The sequence below is a fragment of the Podarcis pityusensis genome (assembly GCF_964106645.2).
Source record: "Podarcis pityusensis genome assembly, chromosome: 2".
Lineage (NCBI taxonomy): Eukaryota > Metazoa > Chordata > Lepidosauria > Squamata > Lacertidae > Podarcis > Podarcis pityusensis.
In genome coordinates, this window is record NC_138029.1 from 40,769,934 (window position 1) to 40,792,058 (window position 22,125).

The 22,125-nt window shown below is 43.5% G+C and overlaps 1 protein-coding gene across 4 annotated transcripts in view; it reads right to left on the bottom strand.

Moving 5' to 3' along the window:
* Window positions 1-18,360, bottom strand: part of CDRT4 (CMT1A duplicated region transcript 4) — a 34,205-nt gene extending 15,845 nt beyond the window's left edge. The window contains exons 1-3 of one of the 4 annotated variants that reach the window (XM_080994114.1): window positions 18,011-18,360; window positions 17,829-17,884; window positions 13,796-13,886 (exon numbers count right to left, since the gene is read on the bottom strand). In XM_080994114.1, coding sequence (XP_080850240.1) covers window positions 13,796-13,826 — 31 coding nt within the window. In that variant the 5' untranslated portion in view covers window positions 13,827-13,886; window positions 17,829-17,884; window positions 18,011-18,360. The other 3 variants (XM_080994115.1, XM_080994116.1, XM_080994113.1) reach the window with 3 other exon arrangements.
* Between the last annotated feature and the right edge of the window lie 3,765 nt (window positions 18,361-22,125).

Here is a 22,125-nt window from a genome sequence, read left to right on the forward strand (position 1 = left end):
ATTCTCATCTGTTAACAATCCGTTTGTACATACACCTTTATAACATTGCTGCTAAGACCACTTAATTTCATTCTGACATCATTCTAACATTCATTAATTTTGCAATATTTCTGTAAATAGTCTTTAAATTTCTTCCAATCTTCTTCCACCGACTCTTCTCCCTGGTCTCGGATTCTGCCAGTCATTTCCGCCAGTTCCATATAGTCCATCACCTTCATCTGCCATTCTTCCAGAGTGGGTAAATCTTGTGTCTTCCAATACTTTGCAATAGGTATTCTTGCTGCTGTTGTGGCATACATAAAGAAAGTTCTGTCCTTCTTTGGCACCAATTGGCCGACCATGCCCAGGAGAAAGGCCTCTGGTTTCTTCAGGAAGGTATATTTATATACCTTTTTCATTTCATTATAGATCATCTCCCAGAAAGCCTTAATCCTTGGGCATGTCCACCAAAGGTGAAAGAATGTACCTTCAGTCTCTTTACATTTCCAACATTTATTATCGGGCAAGTGATAGATTTTTGCAAGCTTGACTGGTGTCATGTACCACCTGTATATCATTTTCATAATATTCTCTCTTAAGGCATTACATGCCGTAAACTTCATACCTGTGGTCCATAACTGTTCCCAGTCAGCCATCATTATGTTATGTCCAACATCTTGTGCCCACTTAATCATAGCAGATTTAACCGTTTCATCCTGAGTATTCCATTTCAACAGCAAGTTATACATCTTTGACAAAATCTTGGTTTTGGGTTCTAACAGTTCTGTTTCTAATTTTGATTTTTCCACCTGGAAGCCTATTTTCTTATCCAAATTGTATGCCTCCATTATCTGATAATAATGAAGCCAATCTCGCACTTTGTTTTTTAGTTTCTCAAAGCTCTGCAATTTCAGTCTATCTCCCTCTTGTTCCAGAATTTCCCAATATTTTGGCCATTTGGCCTCCATATTGAGCTTTTTCAGAGCTTTCGCTTCCATCGGTGACAGCCACCTTGGGGTTTTATTTTCCAGTAGGTCTTTATATCTTATCCAGACATTAAACAATGCTTTCCTGACAATATGATTTTTAAATGCTTTATGTGCTTTGACCTTATCATACCACAAATATGCATGCCATCCAAATACATTATTAAAACCTTCTAAGTCCAAAATGTCTGTGTTTTCAAGAAGCAGCCATTCTTTCAGCCAGCAGAAAGCTGCTTATTCATAATAATGTTTAGGTCTGGCAGGGCAAATCCACCTCTTTCCTTTGCATCCGTTAGTATTTTAAATTTTATTCTAGGCTTCTTGCCCTGCCAGACAAATCTAGAGATATCTCTCTGCCACCTCTTGAAGCAATCCATTTTGTCCAAAATTTGCAGTGTTTGAAAGAGAAATAACATTCTAGGCAATACATTCATTTTTATCGCAGCAATACGGCCTAGCAGTGAAAGCTTCAAATTTGACCAAATTTCTAAGTCTTTTTTCACTTCAGCCCAGCATTTTTCATAATTGTCTTTAAATAGATTCCCATTTTTTGCTGTCATGTTAATCCCCAGGTATTTCACTTTCTTAACCACTGTTAAACCTGTCTCATTCTGAAACCTCTCTTTCTCAATCACAGTTAAGTTTTTCTCTAAGACCTTTGTTTTTAACTTATTCAATTTAAATCCTGCAACCTGACCAAATTCTTGAATCAGTTCCAAAACCCTTTTAGTACTAGATTCAGGCTCCTGCAATGTCAATACTAAGTCATCTGCAAATGCTCTCAATTTGTACTGTTTAGCTCCGACTTCTATACCTTTAACCAATTGGTCCCTTCTAATCATATTCAGCAGGACCTCCAGGACCGATATAAATACAATGGGGAGATTGGGCAACCTTGTCGTGTCCCTTTTTCTATCTTAAATTCCTCCGTCACCACGTTATTTACAATTAATTTAGCCTTTTGCTCTGAATAAATTGCACTTATACCGTTTTCAAAGCCTTGGCCTACCCCCATCCCCTGTAGGTTCTTCTTCATGAAACTCCAAGAAATATTGTCAAAGGCTTTCTCCGCGTCCACAAATATCAAAACTGCCTTGGTATTTATATTCACCTGTAGTTTTTCTAAAATATTGATTATGTTTCTCACGTTGTCAGACAAATGTCTACCCGGGAGAAAGCCTGCTTGATCTTTATGTATCTCTTCCATTAGGACTCTTTTTAGTCTTTTAGCCAAAATGTCTGCAAAGATTTTGTAATCCACATTGAGCAGTGATATGGGGTGGTAGTTCTTAAGCTGGGTCTTTTCAGTCTCTATTTTCGGTACAAGTGTAATATACGCTTCTTTCCACGACTCTGGTGCCCTTTTCCCACCCATTATTTCGTTTCAGACTTCCTTTAAAGGTTGTACTAGCCATTCCTTCAGGGATCTGTAGTATCTAGAAGTCAGTCCATCCGGTCCTGGAGATTTACCTAGTTGCATATTCTGAATGGCACCTTCCACCTCCTGTTCAGTTATTTTATAGTTCAGCATTAATTTATTTTCTTGAGAGATTTTTTGTAATCCATTTGTTTTCAAAAATCGGTCTACATCAATTTCTTTCTGTGGCCCTTGTGTATATAGTTGTTTAAAATACCTCTGGAAACCATTTCTAATCTCAACTGGGTTCTGTATATTCCTTCCTTCAACTTTAAAATCTGGCCCAAATAACGTGTTTGGTGTAAAGAGGTGTGCACACAATAAGGTATATAAGGAGTCACTGGGCTCCTTGTATTTTTTTATTTTATTTTTTGCTAAAATGGATTGATAATATGGCTGTATTTTCCAACTGAGCTCTCAATGGATTATGCATTCCTGCACCCCCCAACTCAGTATCCATGCATTAAGTCCTTGAATAAACTGAAAGCATATTTCCCTGGTCCCTAGAAAAACAAAAACAAAAGCCAGGCATCACTTCCTCTCCAAAGAAGCCTCAGGCTTATTTCATATCTGCCATCATCTTAAAATAACTGAGCTTTACAAGCAGGACATGATGCCATCCGTGATTGGGCTCATGCTATGCATCACCAATAGGTCACTCTCTGGCTCAGTTACAGTATAAAAGTAGGATTGTGCACCAAACCCCCAACGGCCACTCCAGGACGGGAAACGCAGGTTCATGAGAGGGCAATTTGAAGCAGAAAAGTGGTAGGGGGAGAGTGTGCTTAACCCTTCCTCCATTAGTGTTTCCACTGAAAACTCTCCCTTCAAACTGCAATATGCGCGCGCGCGCGCACACACACACACACACACACACACACACACAGAGCTGCTTTTCACACCAAGAAGCTCCTCCAAATGTACATTTACTCCATTCCAAACCAGAAATGTGGGCCTCCCTGTCTTTTTAATAAAGACAGTTCCATTTTTAAAAGAATTAGTAAGAAGATGCCTGTGAAACCTGCAAGTTCTGATGTGAGAAAGGAGAATTTCCCAGAAAGGGAAGGCAACAAACACACAAATAAATGGCTGCACCCTGCGAAATAGTTTCACCGGGCAGCGCTGATCACGCTGGCTCCTCTACTATAAAAGCCCACTGCTGTCTTTGGCGCTCTGCTTGTTTTCACTGTTTAATGAAACAATAATTCTGTTTTAAGCATTGGCAGCTGTCTTATGCACTGAGGTTTTGTGTAAATTTGTTATCCTTCATGGTGAAAACCATATAAATAAACACAGCAGCTTTTCCTTCCTGCCTGGACTCCCCACAAGAACCAGGCTGGTGGCTCTGGGCTCCCCTTCTCTGTCTCTCTCGCTTGCTCGGCTTGATAGCCTCAGACGCCAGCAATCACAACCCTGCCTCCCACGGAGCGAGCAGCCAGCTTTGGTTTAAATCAGCTTCTCCCTGGAACTCGTAATAAACACAGCGCAAAGTTTTGGAGCCATCAATGAATGGGATTGGCCAGGCTGGTCCAGCGTTCCCAGTGTTAATACTGCGGTGGCTTCAGCCCAAAGTCCAGCTTGGCTTGATAAGGTTGTCAAAGCTTCCTGTTCTGGCTGACTACATTCAAATAGAACCTGCTTACATGAGCTCAAATCCCAACATGTGCTGAATGCTTCAGTGCCTCCTGAAAAACTGTCCCAGCAAAGCTCAACTTGTTTCTTTCAGGTCTGCAAATTGGGAGAGACCAATTGGAACAAGTGGGTCTTTCAGAGGCCCAGATTCATGAACAGAATAGCCCTTTCAATCCCTTTGACTTTTCCAATTTAAAACCGCCCTCTTCAAATCCTGCCCCAGTGAACCTTGACTAGCTTGATGGGGGAAATTGCTTAGTTTGAAATGTCTCAAAATTCTAAGTGCCTGGCTCTTGGATTTTGGAATAATTTAGAAAATATATATATACTGTTTGTTGTTTGTCGGCTAATTCAATTCAAAATTGCCAACAATTTACTAAGCTAGTTGTAAATGATGAATAACAACAACAATAATAAAATTGACTATCAACGTAGCATCAAAGTTCCTGCTTTGATGAGAATTCAAATTTTGCCAAGTGTGAGGAATCTATTGCATTGACTGCTATTCCAATTCATCTTGCCCTTACTGTTGAAGGCCACCCCACTCAACCATGGCAATGTTAGAGAGGGTTGAGGGTTGCCCACCATGACATACAGGGTGAAAGTATGTGTGTGTGTGTGAACACACACAAAAGAATTTGGAGCTGACTACATTACAGTGGTACCTCGGGTTACATATGCTTCAGGTTACATACAGACTCCGCTAACCCAGAAATAGTACCTTGGGTTAAGAACTTTACTTCAGGATGAGAACAGAAATCGTGCTCCGGCAGCACAGCAGCAGCAGGAGGCCCCATTAGCTAAAGTGGTCCTTCAAGTTAAGAACAGTTTCAGGTTAAGAACGGACCTCCGGAACGAATTAAGTACTTAACCCAAGGTACCACTGTAATGTGAGTGATTAAGTGTGCCTATTTCAAATTGCTGCACACTGAGGGCAGGTTCATTTATTTAGAAGATAAACCAACCTTTTAAAATTATTTTTAATAGGGAGGCTTTGCACAAGTCGGCTCTTGCACAAAACTGCTCTATTAAAAAAAATATAGAAACAGGTATCGACAGATAAACAGGAACTGGGAGTGAAGGGTTCTTATGCCCCTCCCTCCCTGCTGCCTCCATTGCACTTAGGCCCCATAAAACTCATATTTTGGAGTATCATCCTTCACTCACTGTCTGAAGGATGTAATGTATGTGGTTCATCTTAGGGCTGCATGTTGCTTTTTAGCCTTCATGTGGCAGGTCAGCATGAGAAGAAACATGAGCCATTTTTGAAATTGTCACCATGTGACTACTTACTGTATTGCTTCCTTAAATACAGAGGCAAAGCAGATGCCTGAAAAATGTGATTTAGCATGTCTGAACCGTTCCCTAGATGATGAAGTTCAAGTAAACATAGCTGCAAATATTGAAGTGCTCTTCTTCTGCACATGTAATGGGATAGAGCTCAGTCTGAAGAGCATGAGACTCTTTATCTCAAGGTCATGCGTTCGAGCCCCACGTTGGGCAGAAGATTCTTGCATTGCAGGGGGTTGGACTAGGTGACCCTCAGGGTCTCTTCCAACTCTACAATTCTATGATTCTATGTCACTTCCATTATTATGCTTATGCCAGCATCCCTATTCAAAGGCTCTTTTCTTGTGGATTCCTAAAAAAAAAGCTCTTAAAAACCTTGTGTTAAATTATTCTGCAGCTATCCCTCGATCCCAGTGAAGGCCTGTAGCTGGAGCAAAAACAAAAAACAAAAAACTGTAAGCCTTTCCATAGAGAGAACCTTTTGTCAAGATTGCCTTCAGCTACAATTCAGGCTCACATAATATGTGGTATATTCTTGTCATCTTCGGGGTGGGGGTGGGGAGACCTCCCCCCAAAGAGATCCTTGGAATTCTGCTATGGAAGCCAGGAATGCTGAGTGTTCTGTTCCTTAATCACCAGCCTATAACTTCTCTGTTTCATCAGCTCTGTTTTCAGTTTAAAATTATAGCACACAGGATGGAATGGCAAGCTGGTAGATTTACAAGCCCTTAATAACTTGGGCATAGCTGTCAACTTTTCCTTTTTCTTGCGAGGAATCCCATTCGGAATAAGGGAATTTCCCTTTAAAAAAGGGAAACGTTGACAGCTATGAACTTGGGTCCAGGATACCTTAAGAATTGCCTTACAAATTAGGTTGCACTTCAGCTTCCATCAGCCCCAGCCAGCATGGCAAAAGGTCAGGGATGTTGGGAGTTGGAGTCGAATGACTATTTTGGTGTTAAGCAGTATAAAAATTAAAGAATAAAAAGAATAAAACATCTGGAGGGCCAGCTCTTCCCTTTCCCCAACTTACAGCAAGGAACTGCACACTCTGGGATGTAGAAGGCACATACAAAACTGTTGTTTTAACTGAGGATTTGAGCTACCCATTCATCCTCTGAATATGCCAGATTTTCAAAGCTTAGTGCACTCTGCTGCTCATTTCTAATAGACAACTGCTGAATGATCATCCATTTGTTTTTGACAGTAATGATTAACCCTGCTCTTTATACTGTTCCTCTTTTATAGAAGTCCAAATGAGCTCATGCTTCCATGTCAATTTGAGGATATATTGAATTTGTTTCCAGGAAGACAATATAGAATTTCCAATCCAAAGTTCATGGGAGTGTTCAAAATGTGAAATGTCCTGATCTCATATTTGGATGACATTTCTACCTTCCTTTCACTTCTTGGTAGGAAAAAAAAGCCACAGCTGAATTTAGAGGTTACTCTGATTTGTTTTGACCTTAAGATAATAGTGGAGAATTGAATCCAGAAGCTTTGTTTTTAAAGAACCAATTTTCTTCTTCCAGAAATAGCTCCCCCCCCCCCCCCAAATAGGATCCACTAATTATCATTCAAACAAGATTGCATCTGCCTACACCAGGGTAAATCTCCTGGTTCTCTATGACATATATTAGAGGAGGCCTAGTCTTCATTATCTCTTCATGATATGCCCCCTTTCCTTATCTCTCATCGTCTTCCTTGTCCGCAACACAAGAGAGAGATTCTCATCTTCTATAAAAGCAACAAATGGGGAAACTGCTGCAGTACAAATTGCCCCTCCAGATGTTGATAACCTGCAACTCCCATCCCCTCTTGACCATTGGCCATGCTGGAGTCCAACAACATCTGGAGAGCCATAGGTTCCACAGCTCTTTCTAGATATGTTATTCACTTCCCTGTGAGAACTATTCCAGTGGGTGAACCAGATAAACAAGGACAAAATGAAGTGGGATAATTACAGACGTTCCTAGAGCCTGGAAGTGTCCTGTAAGGCCTTTTGGCAAGAGGACTGTCAGCTGGCTTACAAGTGAAATGGTGATGCCCTTCATCCTCCTGCTTTGCTCAGAACATCACTCTGCCTCAGGAAAAACCTGGTCTGCTGGGCTACAACAATTAAGAAAGTAAGACAAGCCCATCCTGCTGCTTCCCACAATGGCCAACCATTGTTGGAGATGCAGAAAGCCCACAAGACACCAAGGCAATAGCCCCACCCTGCTATTTGCCACAAAGCAAGTGGTAATCAAGGGCATGCTACTTCTGAACAAAGGAGTTCCACCCAGCCACCATGCCTGATAGATAGCTTTATCTGCCATAAATTTACCTAATCTACTTTTAGGAACAGAGAGAGGCTGTCTTACACCAAGTGAAGGTATTTATAGGTCAAGTCAAGTGCATTTTTGTTTATTCTGACTGGCAGCACCTATCTAGGTTTTCCGGCAGAGTTCTCCCACACTACAGCAGTGTGTAGCGTAGCGGTTAGAGTGTTGACCTACGACCTGGGAGACCAGGGTTCAAATCCCCACTCGGCCACATAGTTCACTGGGTGGCATTGAACCTGTCACAGTCTCTCAGCAGTCTCTCGTGCCACTTTAGGCGCCAATTAATATCAGCGACTAGGGCTTAAAATGCCTACCACAACAGCACAATCCTATACCTGTCTCCTAGTCAATTCCACTCAGTTCAACAGGGCTTATTCCCAGGTAAGTGGATATTGGATTACAGTCTAAATTCCGAAATCCAAGGGCTGCCACCTCCCGCTTCTGCAATTGCAGCACGGATTCAGAAACCTGAAAGATTTTAATGCCTAGTAGATTCAGACACAGATCACAGTGTTCAAAGTAAACACTTCAACCCCTCATTCATCACTCAGGAATGCTAATCCAGCATGGCCTTGAACTCAGCAACTCTTGCTGAGATGGGTGTGTGTGGCCCAGATTCCTCTTAAGGCCTGCGTCGGGGATGAATAAATGGAGGACCATGTTTCAGAGTTTATTTCACCACTGCCACTCTATCATACAGAAAAGCTGTCTGCTTGCCATGATAGAGTGACGCTCTTTCCTCCAAGATTGTTCCTATCTGTGTTTCCTCCGAGGCAAAGGACCAGCAGCCTCCAGCCAGCATGCTTGAGGGGTGGCTTTTGTAAGATTTTCTCTCCCTTCCAGGCTAATTAGAAACAGGTGCTTGTTTACTGGGAATGACAGCAACCGGTTCTATAGGCTCACACCCTTAGCTGTGAGCTATGCCAAATAACCTGTTTATTGAGTGCCTGGCTTGTACTTTACATTAAGGTGAAGGAACACATGTCATTATCATCATTATTAAATATTGTGAGAGCAGTAGGGCAGCTCTAGATGCACTCTCGCCGAATCCAGTCCAAATGCGCCTTTCTCAAGCCCTTGGGGAGAAATGCGCCTGTCAGTTCAAAGCAGGAGCCCAGGCACTGAGTTCAAAGGAGAATTCCACCCTGCCCCTGTTTCCCATGATATCACCCAGAAACCTCCTCCTCATACTGGGGACAATTCTGCAGTTTTTAAAAGCAAGTTTCCGTCTTTTAATTGGCAATGAATGGATAAGTGCACAAACTTTTGTGTGAGACTCTGTTAAAGATACATGAGGGCGATTTGCTGCCTGAAGCATATTGGGAGGAGAAGACTGGTGTCTGAAATAGTGGCCTGATTCAGACATAATGCTAAGACAACCTATGGATTAGTGTGAATGAGCAAGCATGTGGCAATGCAGAGCAAAAACCTGGCCTTGCTGCTACCACATTACCAACAGCAAAACCAGTGCTTGTTTTCTGGGGAGACGCAGGGGGACGCATGCCCCTAAACATTTTGTGAACCTTTGTACTTTTGTCCATTTACTGTGTTTATTTTTCCTGATTTGAACTATAAAATGGTGATTTTCTTGAGTCAAAATGAGAGTACCCCTAAACATTTTTTAGAAAAAAAGCACTGAGCAAAACTATGTTTTATATAATCTGTAAGCCACCCAGAGTGGCTGGGGAAATGCAGCCAGATGGGTGGGGTATTATTATTATTATTATTAGGTTTGGCTTAGCATTACGTGCAAACCTGGTCTCATGGTTTGTCTTGCTCCAAAGAAACAGGATTTTGCTGAGCATACCCTGCCATACACACTTTTGCCTGGTCTGAAATCTATGCTGACTGAAAGTGGCTCTTTGGGGGTTTCCAACAGGAGCCATTCCCAGTCCAAACTGGAGATGCTGGGGATGGATTAAACCTGGGACCTTCTGCATGCAAAGCAGATGCTCCAACACAGTCCTTCCCCTCCCTGTTTACCCACCCAGAGCAAGTGGGAGCTGCTCAGCTTTCGCAGCCTCCACTGCAGGCTGAGAGCCAAATGCCTCAGACCCTGAGGAGTGAGAAGGAAGCTGACATCAGAGCTGGCAGCATGCGTGCATACAGCTTATCCATTGGATCGCCATCGGAGCAACATCTGTTTTCTGTGTCTTCTTGGGCAAGGCGCCAAGCTTCTAACAATATGCAGCCTCATAGATCCATCTGTGCCCGGGATGTCTTATTTGCCTCCTGAAGCTCTCAGATGGCAACAGCTCCATGTGGGGACCCTGCAAGCAGCAGCAGCAGTATCTGCCACCAGCGCCATCCTGCCCTGCCTGATTTCGAAGGAGCCCCTCACAAGAAGGCTCATGAAAAGGAGGCCGCTCTGAGCAAAAGCTAATGATCTTTCTGGCTCGAAGAGCATTCTCTCCCCGAGGCAGAGGCGGCGCTTCCGCAGCCCACAGCCGCCAAGCCCAATCGCTGCAGACAGTGTTTTCGTAACCCCCACCACCTGGGTGGCAACCAGCACATCTGCTTCCTGGATGAACTAAAGCAGAGCTTGACCTTCCTATTCTCCAGAAGGCAGCTCAGTCAGCTGCTAAAAAGAGGAGGGAGAGAAGAACTGAAAATGCAATTCAGATTTCTCAGCTATCTGCTCCTAGAACTTTGAAGAAGTTCCAGGTTTCACCTCGAAAGAAGTTCGCGCACCCACAGCTATGTCAGTCATGGAAGAGGTAGTCTCTTTCCTTCCACCAGGCACAGGCTCTGGAATCTGCTCCCTTCATCCGGATGCTGTCTGACAGCTGTCGGCAGCTGAGCAAGGTGAGCCAGGAGTTGAGTCAGAGCTGAGGAATCAAGCCAGGAAGGCTTTGCTACTCAGGCAGGATCCCAGCCCAAATGACAAGCCTTTTATAGGTCTTCCTGTCCAAGACAACCCAATGGGGTGGAGCCAATCCATAGCCTACTTTGCTGCCAGCAACTGTACTTCTCATAGGTTACAACGTGGGGCAGCTAGATACAGATTTCTGGTCCTAGCCCTGGCCTAGAAGTTCTTCCGGCCAATGTGGCACCCTCTAGAGGTTGTGGACTACGACTCACAGCAGTATGGTCAATGATCAGGGATGATGTGGGGCACAGGTTCCCCAACCCTGTTTTAAAGGCAGGTGTCACATTTTCTGGGTCCCAAACCCCTCGGAACTCAGGACAACTTCACCTCACTTGCTTCAAATCAGAGAAGCTGGGTTCATCCTGGGAAGGGGGGAATAGATAGCACATAGCCAGTCCCCAGCAGTTCCTTCCTCAGGAGGCCATTTCAGGCTGGTTCTCTCCCTCTTTTTCATAGTTCTTTCTGAGGCTTAGATGCCATCAGGAGGAATCTGAGAGCTTGCAGCCTCTCATCAGCTCCACCCTTACCTATCTGGGCTGATGGGTCTAGCGCAGATATGCAGAACCAATGGCCTGCACATATAATTGGACTCAAAAGTTTGATCAGCGCCATTCAGAATGGGAAAATGTCAGGGACGATTGGGAGCTGGAGTCCAGCAACACCTGAGAGGGCCACAGGTTCCTCATGACTGTTCTAGTGGCTTTCACTCCATGACTGGGAACAGCTTCCTTTCTAAAGCTGCTATCAGTGAACCAATCCAGGGTACCTAGGTCACATAGAATGGCAACCTTCATTACTACAACACACTAAGGCCCAAGCCTAGGCATTTTTAGGGGAAGCAAATAATGCAAAAGCCAAGTGAAAGCATAGCAACTTAAAGGTTGCTTGTGAGAAAGAGGAGAGTGGCAGAAGTGATGCACTTCTAATGGATCCTTTAAGTTCCTCAGTAAGACATCTGGCTGGCCACTGTGAGAACAGGATGCTGGAGTAGGTAGGCCTTTGGTCTGATCCAGCAGAACTCTCTTGTGTTAAGGCAGACAAAGGTGAGAAGAATATCAGTGAATTGTGGTTACATTCCCTCCCCATGACCCTTGCATGTTAGCCATCACTCACCGTGCTGAGTAAGGAGGCTAATGGAGAAAGTTCACATTATGGAGCCACAGACCTTGTTAAGCCATGAAGAACTGTTGGTCATGGGTTTATTTCATGTTTTTGGAGGAGACTTGGATGACGCTGGTCCCATAACACCAATTTCTCTGGGCAGTTTCCATATGAGTCTTCTGAAGCCACTCAAAGAGAGCTACAAATCCCTAAGAAGCAAGCCTGCTGAGGATGGGGTGGACCAGTGGCGGAGCTTCATGCTCCAGCACTGGGGAGCAGAGAGCAGGTGGGGGTGTGGCGCGCTGCCCGCAGGGGTGTGGCGCCCACACAGGTGGGGGGCAGTCACAATGGCACCCCACTGGGATCGTGCTGCTGGGGGCGGTGCGCTCCCCCTGCTCCCCTCTTCCTCTGCCAGTGGGGTGGACTCACCTATTTGGCACCCAGGTAATTTTGGCACCCAGGTAACTATCAATCACTGGGATGTGGGTGGTGTTGTGGGTTAAACCACAGAGCCTAGGACTCGTTAAACCACAGAGCCTAGGTCGGCGGTTTGAATCCCCGTGACAGGGTGAGCTCCCATTGCTTGGTCCCTGCTCCTGCCAACCTAGCAGTTTGAAAGCACGTCAAAGTGCAAGTAGATAAATAGGTACCGCTCTGGCGGGAAGGTAAACGGCATTTCCGTGCACTGCTCTGGTTCGCCAGAAGCAGCTTAGTCATGCTGGCCACATGACCCGGAAGCTGTACGCCAGCTCCCTCGGCCAATAAAGCGAGATGAGCGCCGCAACACCAGAGTCAGTCATGACTGGACCTAATGGTCAGGGGTCCCTTTACCTTTTTAACTATCAATCGGGCTGAAATTTTGAAGATTTTCATTGCCTACTCGAACCAAAATGTAACACTTAGAAACCACTGAGATAAAAATAAATAAACATCAAAAGTAATATGAGTTACCCCAAACCTCTACTTCAAGTGAAAGCATTGCCAGAAACCTTATCCAAAAAACACACCGAGCGTTCTTCTGGTTTTGTCCTTCAGACTTCAGTGAAAAGGAAAACATTGCTCTAACATGTGGAAGGGTTTGCTTTTGTGCTTCAGCAACTTTTGCAGTTATAACAGTGAACTCTCTCTTCTAAAACAAACCATTGTGCTTTCCAATATATAAAGAAAGAAGGAAATTAATTCTGGCTGCAAGGATATTGGTTGATTAAGGAATACAAACCAGGGTTGCCAGATTATCAGGTTGGAACTGTCAACACAGAACCTTCAAATTATTGGATTTTGCTTCAAAATTCTCATGCCCATTGGTGGGGCCTAGGAACCAGGAGAAAACTAAATTCAGTTTGCATTTGAAGATGAACCAACATGATCTGCACTTTCCAAAACAATTCGTTAACTGAAACACAGCAGCGCTTCAAAATTTGTGCTCTCCATATTTCACAATGCATCTTTCCAACCTATGGCTCACCCACACTTCCACTTTCCCCACCACTTTCCCCTGGGAAAACCTGCTATTTACTGCTGAATTGGGACAAATGTCTATGGCAATTTTTTATGTGATCTGCTGAGTATAATCATGCAAGGAAGTGGGGCTGCGTGCACTACACATTCTATCATCATTCAGTGGTCATTCTCCACTTTCTTGTTTTTTTTTTTTTGAACTCCACAAAAAATAGGTACAAAACATTTTTGTTTAGTTTGGGTAGAAGCCATCTTTCTGGCCGTAGTTCTATTCCTTCTTCAGTATGAAAGTCTTTCAATGAAAGTGAATTTATGCCTTTGCATCCATGACCGCCCTCCTGCCTCCAAGAATATGGTAACTTCTATTAATTTCTTTTGGCATAAGATAAACACAGGTGCTATATAGTCCCATCTCAAGGATCACTCTCTTCCCCAAACCCACCTTTAAAAAAGTAATAGCAACACTTCATCCAATATATTTGAATATGCAGGGCTGCAACTGTGCAAATTCAGCATGTACCAAGAAAACTTTAAACATGTAATTCAGTGAAGATGTATGGGGAACACATCGATACCAGTAACATAACACCACTTGGATGTTCCTTTTGATTAAGCAGTACATAAGCTTTCCTAACAAAATAGATCAACTCTTCAGTAATTTTGTACAGATTGGGATTTGGCCACAACAGATGATTGGCTCTCTGATGGTGATGTAGCAAGTCAACCCAGAATGCCTTACCTTTCAGTGCGCTCTTAAAAGGGACTGCCATGGTTGTTTTCGTCCTTGTCAAGTGATTGAAGATGTCCCTCTGAGAAGGCTCTAAGAGATCCTTTAAGAAAATATCCATTTGTCAGGCTTAATAAGTTACAGGTTGGCACACAGCAAACAGGATGCATTTCTGTTTCTTTTGCTCTCCCAGAAGCTAGGTGCAGTTTAGAAAGTCGCAAATGCCTGCCAGTAAACAGGGTGGTTGCCATAGAGCTGCTATACTGAAGTCCTGCTCAAGGAAATAAAGGCTCACGAGGGACATTGCTAGGTTCACAGAACATCTAAAATGAAGAGGCGTTTTATCATTCACTTCCATAATTATGAGGCACTTCAGTGCAAAAGTTTGTTCCACACAACACAAGGCAGTACGATATAACCTTAGCGTCTTTTCTATTAATCGTTGTAGTCAATGCCTCATGCAAAAACTATGATTCCAGAATGAAAGTTTATGCACATTGCCATAATTAATCAAGCTGCCCTTTGAGGACCAATGCGGTGTTACTAAACAGACTGTTCTTTACCTTCCCCGCGTCTCTTTTTCCATGCAATTTATCACCTCTTTTTAGTTCAGTTGCCATGTTGGCTAATGGAGCAATGCAAATTAAGACAGAGCAAAACAGAGCAATATAGCATGAAGCCCTTGGCCAGGCAGAGAGCCTTCTTGGTAGTGGCGCCCGCCCTGTGGAATGCCTTCCCATCAGTTGTCAAGGAAATAAACAACTATCTGATGTTTAGAAGACTCTGAAGGCAGCCCTATTTAGGGAAGTTTTTAATACTTGATGCTTTATCATGTTTTTAATGTTCTGTTGGGAACCGCCCGGAGTGGCTGGGGAAACCCAGCCAGGTGGGTGGGGTATGAATTATTAATAATAATAATAATAATAATAATAATAATAATAGACTGCTAGTGTCATCTGGCTCAGTACTGTCAACACCAGGGTTTCCCAAACTTGGGTCTCCAGCTGTTTTTTGGACTATAATTTCCATCACCCTCATAGCTAGGGATGATGGGAGTTGTAGTCCAACAACAACTGGAGATCCAAGTTTGGGAAACCCTGGTCTACATGGACTGACACTGGATTTCCAAAGTTTGAGGCAGAGGCCTTTCCCAGCCCTGCTTAGAGATTTCAAGGCTTGAACCTGGAACCTTCTGCATGCAAATCATGTGTTCTACCACTGAGCTACAACCCTTCCTGGTGTCATGAAGCATATGGTACCTAAGGAAGGCTCTCTCTTCTTTCCTGACTATCAGGTGCAATGGGAACTTCAAGTCCCTCTGGAAGAAACCCTCTCATGTGTTATCGTGCTAGTAGGAGTTGTTTTCTCCTGCAAATAGAATTAGGAATCAATACTCATGCAGCTGTTGTTCTGCCCTGCTCCTTGAGGCTCCCTTGGTGTAAATCATTGTGGCATCCTCATATCACTCTCCAACATAGCATTGTAGATTATTGCTAGGAGCTGGGATTATGACATAGTTGGCACAGTAATCCAGTTATATTATTCCTCCATTTTAGGGATCTTGCATCCTGCAGCTTTGCTGGCTAAGTTGCCTTCAAGCCTTGGTGGAATTAAAAGATTTACAACTGAGAACATGTTGTGTCAGCTACCAGGCAACTGCAGGGTAGATACATGGAAGAGTTGGGCACATGGGAGCCTAAGTGAGAGTTTCGTTATGCTTTCTAAGGATGCGCCTGCATGGAAGCTTCCTGCACTGTCAGTCTGTGGTGTGTTAAAGTGTACAAAGCATCATTTGAACAATCATACCCTGTTGAGAAGATTTAGCAGAATTCCATCAATGCAGATGCTGCAAATGTCCCCTTTCACTTGGGTTGATGAATGGGAATCAGCCCTGTTGTTTTGCAGATTGAGGTGGTGGTGGGGTCCAGCCCTATGAGCTCAACAAAAACTTAATAACACTATGACTTATGTAAAACAGGCTGGCAATTTCTTCCAAGTTTGGTTGGCATTGGCAGAAAGTGAAGATGAGGAAAGGAGAGGAACAGAGATGGGCAGGAGGCAGAGAGCAGTGAAAGGGAGTTTAGGTGGATAAGAATTAGACAGATGGTGTGGTGGGAAATTGCTGATGAAGAGTCCCAGAGGAGCAGGCAAAAGCAGGTGAAGAGAGAGTGCCCAAAACAGGCAAGAGGACAGTGAGAGAAAGCTGGTGTATACCGAGTCAAGCCACTGGTCCATCCAGTTCAATATTGACTCTATTCTGATAGTCAGTAGCTCTCCAGGGTTTCAGACAGGGGCCTCTCCCAGCTTTATCTGAAGATCCTGGGCATTCAACTTGGGACCTTTTTCATATAAAGGATATGGTTTTTTATGGCACACCACAGAGTTATGGCCCTCTCCCTTAAGAAAATGGACAAAGCTCTATGGAAAAGCAGGGGAGGCAAAGGACAAAAGGTTGAGAGCTAAAAGAACCATAGAGAATGGGGCAGGGAAGGAAACAGGAACAGAGAAGTAAGTTCCCAGTTGGCCAAGATGATGGAACAAGAAAGCAGTCTGTGACTGAGCATGGCAACCTATATGGCAAGAGGTTCTGTGGGGCCCACCAGAGGCCTTGACCAAGGAAGATTTATACCTAGTGTTGGGGTTGTCCAACAGGGGCTTATAGAAGAGCATAGCCCAACTGTACCACAAACGCCAGCAAACTTATTTGTTGAATTGGCGACCTGGCCTTAGAGTGTTGTTATAGCCCACAGGGGACATTGTGAAGTGGGTAGTGCCAAAGTGCTACTCCCTATCAAGTTGGTGGTACCGATGAGCCTCTGCAGGAATTATCCCAGAGAGGTAAAACACTGAAAGGGGAGGAGCATGCTAGTTTCAAAAAAAAGATAGGAGAATTACTGCCTGTACATTTTGCTTCATATCTGAGGTTCTAAAAATGTTAGACACTTACTCTTTTTTTTTTTTTTTTTTGGTAAAATGATAGGAATCTGGGGATTATGGGTCATGGGCAGGGAGCACCTGCCCACTTTATCTATATCTTTATCTATTTATATCTTTATCTATTTATCTATCTATTTATAACCCACAGATGCCCATGACATCTAACCTCCCTAACATTTCAATGCTACTATAATTCCTCCTCAAACCCCTGTTGGACTGAGCATTGTAAATGGTATGTTTCTGCAGGAGATATTTCTGTTCCTGTTGCTGCCAGGTTGGAAGCAATCCGAGATAAATGGTTTTCTAACAGGAATACTGGAAGAGTCACTGTGGGGGAAGCTTCCCTGAGGTGAAATCAAGGCTGTCAAAGCAAACAATGATGCACTTTTTTGGCATCCTCAGAAGAAAGAGAGAGAGAGAGAGAGAGAGAGAGAGAGAGAGAGAGAGAGAGAGAGAGATGCCTCTTGTAGATCTAGATTAAGTCATCCTCTTGGCAGGCTCACAGCTCACACCGGAACTGTGCATGTGACGCTGTACAGTGTGGGAGTCACAAACAACTGGCAGGGGGTCAGCTAGGGAAAAGACAATGCAAGAAACCACAAAGGCCAGGGCTACTTGGATTGGCTTGAAATCCAAGGCTCCAAGTCAACATCCCTCCTTGTGTCAGGAGTCCATTGGAAGGCTGCCACTCCAAGTGGCTGGACACTCTGTAACAACATCCTCTCTCCTTTGTTTTCCTGCAGCCTCTTCCTCACTTTCATTTCCTCTCTGCATCCGTTTCAGGGGCATGGTGCAACCCAGAGACACAGGCACTGAAACTTTGTTACCTGCTAGCCGTTACCTGCACCACTGCTACTAATATTGTTGAAGTATTGTGATTTCTCCACATGGTAGGAAGCTCCTGAGGCAAAGCAGTTACGCAAGTTTGGTTCCCTTTGGAAGGTGGTCACTAGAGTCTAGCTAGCATTTTGTATAATTTATTTGCAGATATATAGATTGAGTAGAGTTGGAGCCCCAGTTTGCACATGACAGCAGATAGCCAAACTGTTGTCCACTTCAGATCTCCAAAGAGGTGCGTCCCAAAGCTGCTTACAGAACCCAAACTCACCTCTCTGCCCTCTTGGTTCTCTCAGCCTTTCTTCTTCCCGACTCCAACTGCAGCTTCTGTCAGGAGAAGAAAGGCATGTCACTTTTCATGACCTTCCAGGTATTTTACTTTCAGAACAATGCAAGGTGGTCTTGTATTAAGAAGCAATCATCTAACAATTATCTCCCATGGAGACACATCACCTGAATACCCTGAGCTATTAACATTCCGATCCTAGGTGTCCAGGCGCTGCTTTAAGGCAGGGGTGGGAATTGGATCTAGCCGGTGAGCCAGATCTCAACCTCCCGCAAGTCCCGTGGGCTATTTTGACAGGTGGGCGGGGCCACCACATGTCAATCACTTAATGTCACCATGTCAAGTAAAGTGTTTAGCTTTGCTTATATGGCATGAAATCCAACCACGCAGTGAAAGACTATGGGGTTTGCAGGTGACACTGGTCACGATGACCACCTCAGGTGGCAGGACCCACAGGGGCAGCAGAACCTGATGTCTTTATCTCCCCCCCCCCCCCGTTCCTGGCAGGGAAAGGGGGTGTCATTTTGTTGCTCACCTCAGGTGCCCAAATGTATTGGACCAGCCTTGGCTCAGATCATAATGACCATTATTTAATCAGGCCACAACTAGCAATTTCACAATTCTCTATTTAACATCAGGCAAGCTGTAACTTTCATCTTCGGGGAAAAACCTAAGAGGAACCATGTGCTGCTGATGCATAGATGAGGATGATCACAGAGTGAGGGTGGGTCAGGAGCATGTGGATGGATGAAGGGATGAGTGTGAATGAAAGGTATATATATGTGTGAATGGAAGGTATATGGAGCTTTGGCCCCACCCTCTGTTGGCATGTCAACTCTGGAAGGTAACGTATGGCAGGAATGCAGTCCTCAGGCTGAAGAAGTCTCCCCACCCCTCATTTAGAGGATTTTGTATCAGGGATTAACTTAGTCAAAGGGTACTGATTATTTCTGGGAACAGAACCATCTGAAGCATCCGCCCGCTGTAAATAAAGCAACATTGCTCCCCCATCTATTCGTTGGGATGTGAAGCGCATGGTCTCATAGAGAGAGGCAGTGTCATCAACTGAAGTGCTGCCAAGTGCTCCCTTGACTTCCAGCATTCCTGGAAGTGAATAAGTTTTTCCTTCTCTTTACTGCCATCGTGAGCCGCAAAGATATTTGTTCTTTCCTTTGTTCTGGGTTAAGGGGGGGGGAACTAGCAGGAGACAATGCAACAGCACGTTGCTATGTACCACTGGGCGGAGATACAACCAGTACATGTGCGTTTGACTACTGTTCCAAGGAAGGGATATTTGGCAAAGCCCCGTTTGTATCTTTGAAGGATATGCTAGTGAATGATTTGTTCTGAGATCACCACCTACACAGCCAGGATTTCTGTCTGTACACACAGGCGTGACTGGTTGGCCGTACAGCCCTGGAGCCTTGCCTCTTCTTCCTTCCTTCCCTGGGCAGTCTCCCTTCCTCTCAACCCAAATGCCTCCAGGCTGTATGTCATTGACAAGCAGCAGTTACCTCATGAATCAGACACCCCCATGCTCAGACCTTGGGCTCTTCCAAAGGAAATTCCTCAATGTGGAGCACAGGGGGGATGTCTGACTCAGGGTGATCCTGTGGGGTTTGGAATGGACTATGGGAAAGTATCCCAGAGCACCTGCCATGTTAAGCCAATCCTATTTTCACCCAAGTTATGACAAACACCTAACAAAAATGGCTTTTTTTTTACTGAGAAAAAAGCCACAAAAGAAACCCCACCTCACAACCAATAGACAATGGTGACTGAGAGTAAAATTCTCCTTTGGCCCAGAAAACCAGCCGCCATTTGAAGCTTCAGTGAAGAGACTCTAAACTGAGAGAGGGTGAGTTGGGGAAGCTTGATGAAGGGAAAGACCATGACAAGCCCTTTTTTTTTTTTTTTAAAGCAATTTATTGGGTTTTACAATAAAAATAAACATAATAAACAATATAACATTTGTCTTAACATAGTTTCACATTTTCTTTGGACTTCCTCACATCTCCCGCTCCCACTTTCATCGTTATAACATTTTGTCAGCAATTTATCATCTTATTTAGATTCTTATATCCCTTCTATGTTTCATAATCTTATAGTTCTCGAAAGGAGTTAAATTTTCACAGTCTTACTTATTTTCTTAAAAAAAAAAAAACTTCTAAATTTGGTGGTGCTCAGTTATTTTGGTCTAGCATCTTATTTAGCATTCACTCAAATTACAATGTTTTTGTAAATAATTCTTAAATTTCTTCCAATCCTCCTCAATCCTCTCCTCTCCCAGGTCACGAATTCTGCCGGTCATTTCAGCCAGTTCCATGTAGTCTATCAGTTGCATCTGCCATTCTTCCAGTGTGGGTAGATCTTGAGTTTTCCAGTATTTTGCGAGAAGTATCCTTGCTGCTGTTGTTGCATACATAAAAAATGTCTGGTCCTTCTTTTCCACCCCTTGGCCGACAATACCCAAAAGGAAAGCCTCTGGTTTCTTAGTGAAGGTATATTTAAATACCTTTTTCAATTCATTATAAATCATTTCCCAGAACGCCTTCACTTTAGGGCAAGTCCACCAGAGGTGGAAGAACGTTCCCTCACACTCTTTACATTTCCAACACTTATTATCAGACAGGTGGTAAATTTTTGCAAGTTTGACTGGGGTCATATACCATCTATAAATCATTTTCATTACATTTTCTTTCAAAGCGTTACATGCAGTAAATTTCAATCCATTACTCCACAACCTTTCCCAGTCCTCAAACATGATGTTATACCCAATGTCCTGTGCCCACCTTATCATGGCCGATTTAACCGTTTCATCTTGTGTATTCCATTTCAACAGCAAGTTATACATCCTTGAAAGTACCTTAATCTTAGGTTCTAACAATTCTGTTTCTAGTTTCGATTTCTCCACCTGGAACCCTAGTTTCTTATCATTTTTAAAAACTTCTTTAATCTGAGCGTAATGTAACCAATCTCGCACTTTGTCTTTCATTTTCTCCAAACTCTGCAATTTCCAATTATCTCCATCCTTTTCTAGTATTTCCCAATATTTTGGCCATTTAGCCTCCATATTGGGTCTTTTTCGGGCCTTAGCTTCCAGAGGTGAAAGCCACCTTGGTGTTTTATTTTCCAGCAAGTCTTTATATTTTGTCCAGACATTAAACAGTGATTTTCTGACAATATGGTTCTTGAAGGCCTTATTTGCTTTAACCTTGTCATACCATAAATATGCATGCCATCCAAAAGTATTGTTAAACCCTTCCAGATCTAGCACATCAGTGTCTTCAAGAAGTAGCCAGTCTTTTAGCCAGCAGAACGCTGCGGCTTCATAATACAGCTTTAGGTCTGGCAGGGCAAAGCCCCCTCTTTGTTTTGCGTCAGTTAGTATCTTAAACTTAATTCTGGGCTTTTTGCCCTGCCAGACAAACTTAGAAATATCTCTCTGCCACTTCTGAAAGCACTCCTTTTTGTCCAAAACCTGAAGTGTTTGAAATAAAAACAACATCCTTGGCAATACATTCATCTTGATAGCAGCAATTCGGCCTAACAAAGAAAGTTTCAATTTTGACCAACTGTCTAAGTCTCTCTTAATTTCTGTCCAACATTTTTCATAATTGTCCTTAAATAGACTTAGATTTTTTGCTGTTATGTTTACCCCTAGGTATTTTACTTTCTTAACCACATTAAGTTCCGTCTCATTCTGAAACCGTTCTGACTCTGTATCAGTCAAATTTTTCCCCAAGACCTTAGTTTTCTGTTTATTTAATTTAAACCCAGCCACCCGACCAAAGTCATTAATCAGTTGTAATACTCTTTTCGTACTAGGCTCTGGCTTCTGCAGGGTCAAAACCAGGTCATCTGCAAAGGCTTTTAATTTGTATTGTTTCTGTCCGACCTGAATTCCTTCCACCAGCCGATCCCCTCTAATCATGTTCAATAGCACTTCCAGAACCGAAATGAATAACAAAGGGGAGATAGGGCAACCTTGTCGTGTCCCTTTTTCAATTTTGAACTCTTCTGTAACCACATTGTTAACTATCAATTTAGCTTTCTGTTCTGAATATATCGCCTCAATCCCATTCTCAAAACCCCGTCCCACTCCCATCTCTTTTAAATTTCCCATCATAAATTTCCAGGAGATATTGTCAAAGGCCTTCTCCGCATCTATAAAAATTAAAACTGCTTTTGTATTTATATCTGTTTGCAAAAGTTCCAAAATGTCAATAATGTTCCTTGTATTAGCAAACAGATGTCTACCTGGGAGAAAGCCAGCCTGGTC